Source organism: Nerophis lumbriciformis, linkage group LG19, assembly GCF_033978685.3.
Source record: "Nerophis lumbriciformis linkage group LG19, RoL_Nlum_v2.1, whole genome shotgun sequence".
NCBI classification, from domain to species: Eukaryota; Metazoa; Chordata; class Actinopteri; order Syngnathiformes; family Syngnathidae; genus Nerophis; species Nerophis lumbriciformis.
Window position 1 is genome coordinate 40,437,608 of NC_084566.2, and position 6,517 is coordinate 40,444,124.

General features: G+C 42.1%; 1 protein-coding gene across 1 annotated transcript in view; it reads right to left on the minus strand.

The window, feature by feature from the left end:
- Positions 1-777: 777 nt before the first annotated feature.
- tmem236 (transmembrane protein 236) overlaps positions 778-6,517 on the minus strand; it is a 12,893-nt gene continuing 7,153 nt past the window's right edge. Inside the window, exon 5 of the mRNA XM_061979843.1 lies at positions 778-2,119. Within this exon, the coding sequence (XP_061835827.1) occupies positions 1,479-2,119 (641 nt within the window). The 3' untranslated portion in view covers positions 778-1,478. The remainder of the gene's footprint in view (positions 2,120-6,517) is intronic.

Consider the following 6,517-nt stretch of genomic DNA (forward strand, 5'->3'; position numbering starts at 1 on the left):
CTACAGGAGAACCATACTTGCCAACCCTCCCGGATTTTCCGGGAGACTCCCGAAATTCAGCGCCTCTCCCGAAAACCTCCCGGGACAAATTATCTCCCGAAAATCTCCCGAAATTCATGCGGACCTGAGTCCGCTTTCCCACAATATAAACAGTGTGCCCAATGACGCTATAACTGTAGAATGAGAACGAGTTCTTGGTTCCTTATGTGGGTTTATTGTTAGACAGTTTCATTAACGTCCTCCCAGCGCGGTAACAACACACAACAGCAGTCATGTTTTGGTCTACAGTAAAGCAGTTCGTCTGCCGTAAACAGCAATGTTGTGACACTCTTAAACAGGACAATACTGCCATCTAGTGCATTTGATGAAAGCACTTTTGTGCGTGCCACACAGCAATGCATCATCAGAGAGGGTGTTCAGCATGGTTCGAAAAATAGTGACAGAGAATAGAACAAGGAGGGACAATTCAACCCTTAACTCAAGTATATGTGTAAATAAATGAACACTGAAATTCAAGTATTTCTTATATATATATATATATATATATATATATATATATATATATATATATATATATATAATAAAATAAATATATATTTATAGCTAGAATTCACTGAAAGTCAAGTATTTCATATATATATATATATTTATTTCATATATATATATATATATATATATATGAAATACTTGACAAGTGAATTCTAGCTGTAAATATACTCCTCCCCTCTTAGCCACGCCCCCCCACCTCCCGAAATCGGAGGTCTCAAGGTTGGCAAGCATGCAGGAGAACACCAAAATAACAGCGCAAGACAGGAACTAAAGCACGACACACAGGAAACAACAACAAACTCAAAATAAGGCACGACAACCTGGCGGAGTTTCATTGTTTAACCTTTTCTGCTGGTGGTGTGCCGCCGTATTTTTTTTATGAAAAAAATGTGCCTTGGCTCAAAAAAGGTTGAAAAACACTGGTCTAGAGCATGTACATATGTAGTTATTGTGGAACAGATGCATCAAATTTCATTTAGAGCTTGTTATATAATTGTTGCAATTATAAAAGAGGGGGAAAAGCGGTTTTTAAGAGTTTTATCTTGTTTCATATTTTTTATATTTGTAATAAATGACTTCATAAAAATATAACTAATGTGTTATTATTATTAATGGTATATGTCGTTATGGGCCTAAGTAAGCAATCAACCCTGCAAATGAACCCGTGAGTACAAATACAGAAATTCTGCTCCCATCAAAGCCCAATGTTGCAATTTTACAACATTTCTCTAAAAACATTTTTTTTTAAACTCTTCAATTTCTGCATCAAATGCCTCCTACAACAACATCTGAAAGGTCAAATATTTTTTCTTTAGGTTTTTCTATATTTGAGTCTTACAGGGTTAAAGTGTGTAAATAAATACTAAAAAAAATGGCCAATACTTGTAAGATTTACCCTTAGTTTGTCTCACAGGTCCTCCTCCTCCTGGTCAAAACATGCTCCGCCTCTTAAATATTTTCATCTTGGTGAGGAAGGTGAAGTAGAAGAAGGCCAGGCCGACCAGGGCGTTCTTCAGCGGGTACAACACGGGCGTCACCAGTCCGAAAGCGGCCATGAGGGCGACGCGCAGGACAAAGAAAGGCAGGTCCTGCAGGGCCACGCCGGCCGAGGACAACCAGGGACTGCGAGGGACCAGGGCCATGCGCAGCGTGGACAGGAAGGCGAGAATGAAGACTGGGTACACCCAGGGGGAGTAGAAGACCGCCGGCTGGCCCGAAACCCGCACCATCTCCACGGTATCGAACCAGAACAAGAAACAATCCACAAACACGTCCGACCTCGCGTCTTTTCTCCGCAGGAAGCCCAGAGGGCCGGCGAAGCGGCGTGATGGCGAGGAGGAGTACAAGTAAGCGGCGCCGGACGTTTTGCTGCGGAGGGGCACGGAGCGCCCGGACACGCCCTGCAGCCTGCGGGGGGCAACCGGCTGGTTCTTGGGGTCCGCTGGGCTCGCTGGGGCGTCGTTTGGCTGAGCTTCCTCAGACGGCGGCTGGCCGGAGACGCAGCTGACTGGTTCCAGGTGGGTCAGGATGGGCCCCGCCAGGTCAAAGGTCAGGTCCAGACTGTCTGCTTCTAATGACAGCAGATATAATAATATGATTGTTTTTCTCAACATTATTACTAACTAAACAAACTTACACATGCTTTTCTTTTTGTCATTTTTTACCCCCAACTAAATTGTTATTCCTTTTTATTAGAGATGTCCGATAATATCGGACTGCCGATATTATCGGCCGACAAATGCTTTAAAATGTAATATCGGAAATTATGGTTATCGGTTTCAAAAAGTAAAGCGTATGACTTTTTAAAAGGCCGCTGTGTACACCGACGTAGGGAGAAGTACAGAGCGCCAATAAACCTTAAAGGCACTGCCTTTGCGTGCCGGCCCAGTCACATAATATCTACGGCTTTTCACACGCACAAGTGAATGCAAGCATACTTGGTCAACAGCCATACAGGTCACACTGAGGGTGGCCGTATAAACAACTTTAACACTGTTACAAATATGCGCCACACTGTGAACCCACACCAAACAAGAATGACAAACGCATTTCGGGAGAACATCCGCACCGTAACACAACAGAAACACAACAGAACAAATACCCAGAATCCCTCCCTCCCCCATCTCCCGAATTTGGAGGTCTCAAGGTTGGCAAGTATGGACCCACCCAGTGGTATAAACAATTTAGATTCCCCCACCCCCACTTTGTCCAAATCCCAACAAACTTGTCTTAAATATTTGTGCTACATTTGTGCCGTAAAAAAACAACAGTCATGCTATAGTTAGAGTACCACTGATCACCTTCTGCATTTCACCCATCCCCTTGTTCCACCCCCTGGGAGGTGAGCGGAGCAGTGAGCAACAGCGGTGGCCGCGCTCAGGAATCATTTTAGGTGATTTTACCCCCAATTCCAACCATTGATGCTGAGTGCCAAGCCATTTTTATAGTCTTTGGTATGACTCGGCCGAGGTTTGAACTCATGACCTACCCATCTCAGGGTGGACCCTCTAACCACAAGGCTATAGAGCAGGCTTAAAATGGTTAAAGTTGTATTATTATTCCAATTTTGTCCAAATTTTACCAAACCTGTGCTAATTGTTGGTGCTACATTTGTGCTACGTTTGTGCCATAAAAACAAAAACACATTTATTTGTTGTAGATGATGCTACATATGTACAAAATAAACCACATGATGTTAGTACATCAGTCGAGGAAAATGATCAAACTTCATAAATCTTGATAGTGTTACGTACGGGAGGAGTAGATGGCACAGACAACAGCGCTTACTCTTTCGGGCTAAAAGACATGTTTGGGGTTGTGGAATATATTTGTGTTTAGCCGACGCACGGAGGGGAGGGGGTTGGGCGGGGTTTGGTGGTAGCGGGGGGTGTATATTGTAGCCCGGAAGAGTTAGGACTGCATGGGATTCTGGGTATTTGTTCTGTTGTGTTTATGTTGTGTTACGGTGCGGGTGTTCTCCCGAAATGTGTTTGTCATTCTTGTTTGGTGTGGGTTCACAGTGTGGCGCATATTTGTAACAGTGTGTTGCAATGTTAAGATTTACGGCTTTTCACACGCACAAGTGAATGCAAGCATACTTGGTCAACAGCCATACAGGTCACACTGAGGGTGGCCGTATAAACAACTTTAACACTGATACAAATATGTGAACCCACACCAAACAAGAATGACAAACGCATTTCGGGAGAACATCCGCACCGTAACACAACAGAACAAATACCCAGAACCCCTTGCAGCACTAACTCTTCCGGGACGCTACAATATACACTCCCCGCTGCCCCCTACCTCAACCCTGCCCACCTCAACCTCCTCATGCTCTCACCCAAATTCCAAGCTGCTGTTTTGAGGCATGTTAAAAAAAAATAATGCACTTTGTGACTTCAATAATAAATATGGCAGTGCCATGTTGGCACTTTTTTCCATACCTTGAGTTGATTTATTTTGGAAAAACCTTGTTGCATTGTTTAATGCATCCAGCGGGGCATCACAACAAAATTAGTCATAATTATGTGTTAATTCCACGACTGTATATATCTGCATCGCTCGATATCGGAATCGGTAATTAAGAGTTGGACAATATCGGAATAAAAGCCATTATCAGACATCTCTAATCATTATCCTTATAAATGTTTACAGTAATCAAATAATGGTATCAATTATTTCAGGGATGTCAGAATAAAATATACATTAACAGCAGTATGTACCGTATTTTCGGACAATAAGTCGCAGTTTTTTTTCATAGTTTGGCCGGGGGTGCGACTTATACTCAGGAGCGACTTATGTGTGAAATGATTAACACATTAGCGTAAAATATCAAGTAATATTATTGATCTCATTCACGTAAGAGACTAGACGTGTAAGATTTCATGGGATTTAGCGATTAGGAGTGACAGATTGTTTGGTAAACGTATAGCATGTTCTATATGTTATAGTTATTTGAATGACTCTTACCATAATATGTTACGTTAACATACCAGTTGGTTATTTATGCCTCATATAACGTACACTTATTCAGCCTGTTGTTCACTATTCTTTATTTAGTTTAAATTGCCTTTCAAATGTCTATTCTTGGTGTTGGCTTTTATCAAATACATTTCCCCCAAAAATGCGACTTAGTGCGACTTATATATGTTTTTTTCCTTCTTTATTATGCATTTTCGGCCGGTGCGACTTATACTCCGAAAAATACGGTAATTTTGTATTAAACATTTCTATTTTTTCAAAAAAAAATTCAAATTTTTTTCAAAAACTCCCTGAGAGAGCATGAGGAGGTTGAGGTGGGCAGGGTTGAGGTAGGGGGCAGCGGGGAGTGTATATTGTAGCGTCCCGGAAGAGTTAGTGCTGCAAGGGGTTCTGGGTATTTGTTCTGTTGTGTTTCTGTTGTGTTACGGTGCGGATGTTCTCCCGAAATGTGTTTGTCATTCTTGTTTGGTGTGGGTTCACAGTGTGGCGCATATTTGTAACAGTGCTAAAGTTGTTTATACGGCCACCCTCAGTGTGACCTGTATGGCTGTTGACCAAGTATGCTTGCATTCACTTTTGCGTGTGAAAAGCCGTAACATACCAGTTGGTTATTTATGCCTCATATAATGTACACTTATTCAGCCTGTTGTTCACTATTCTTTATTTAGTTTAAATTGCCTTTCAAATGTCTATTCTTGGTGTTGGCTTTTATCAAATACCGTATTTTCCGCACTATTAGCCGCACCTAAAAACCACAAATTTACTCAAAAGCTGACAGTGCGGCTTATAACCCGGTGCGCTTTATATATGGATTAATATTAAGATTCATTTTCATAAAGTTTCGGTCTCGCAACTACGGTAAACAGCCGCCATCTTTTTTCCCCGTAGAAGAGGAAGTGCTTCTTCTTCTACGCAAGCAACCGCCAAGGTAAGCACCCGCCCCCATAGAAGAGGAAGCGCTTCTTCTTCTACTGTAAGCAACCACCCGCCCGCGTAGAAGAAGAAAAAGCGCGCGGATATTACATTTCATTTACTTTGTGTGTTTACATCTGTAAAGACCACAAAATGGCTCCTACTAAGCGACAGGTTTCCGGTTCATGAAAAGACGCAATCTCTCCATCCGCACACGGACTACTATTTCACAGCAACTGCCTAAAGACTTTCAAGAAAAGCTGGCTACTTTCCGTGCATATTGTAAAAACAAGATAGCTGAAAAAAAGATCCGGCCAGAGAACATTATCAACATGGACGAGGTTCCACTGACTTTTGATATTCCTGTGAACCGCACTGTGGATACAACGGGAGCACGTACGGTGAATATTCGCACCACAGGGAATGAGAAGTCATCCTTCACTGTGGTTCTAGCTTGCCATGCTAATGGCCAGAAACTTCCACCCATGGTGATATTCAAAAGGAAGACCTTGCCAAAAGAGACCTTTCCAGCCGGCGTCATCATAAACGCTAACTCGAAGGGATGGATGGATGAAGAAAAGATGAGCGAGTGGTTAAGGTAAGTTTACGCGAAGAGGCCGGGTGGCTTTTTTCACGCAGCTCCGTCCATGTTGATATACGACTCCATGCGCGCCCACATCACGCTGGTTTTTAATATATTATTAAAGTTTGACTGACCTATCTGACTGTTTTTTTGACATTCCTTTAGCGCAGTTAGATGCGGCTTATAACACGGGGCGGCTTATAGGTGGACAAAGTTTTGAAATATGCCGTTCATTGAAGGCGCGGCTTATAACCCAGGGCGGCTTATGGTGCGGAAAATACGGTACATTTCCCCCAAAAATGCGACTTAGTGCGACTTATATGTTTTTTTCCTTCTTTATTATGCATTTTCGGCCGGTGCGACTTATACTCCGAAAAATACGGTAATTTTGTATTAAACATTTCTATTTTTTCAAATTATATTTACAATTTTCATTATTTTATTTTTCCTCATATTTTGTTATAATGATATCCCAGTAAGTTATGTCTT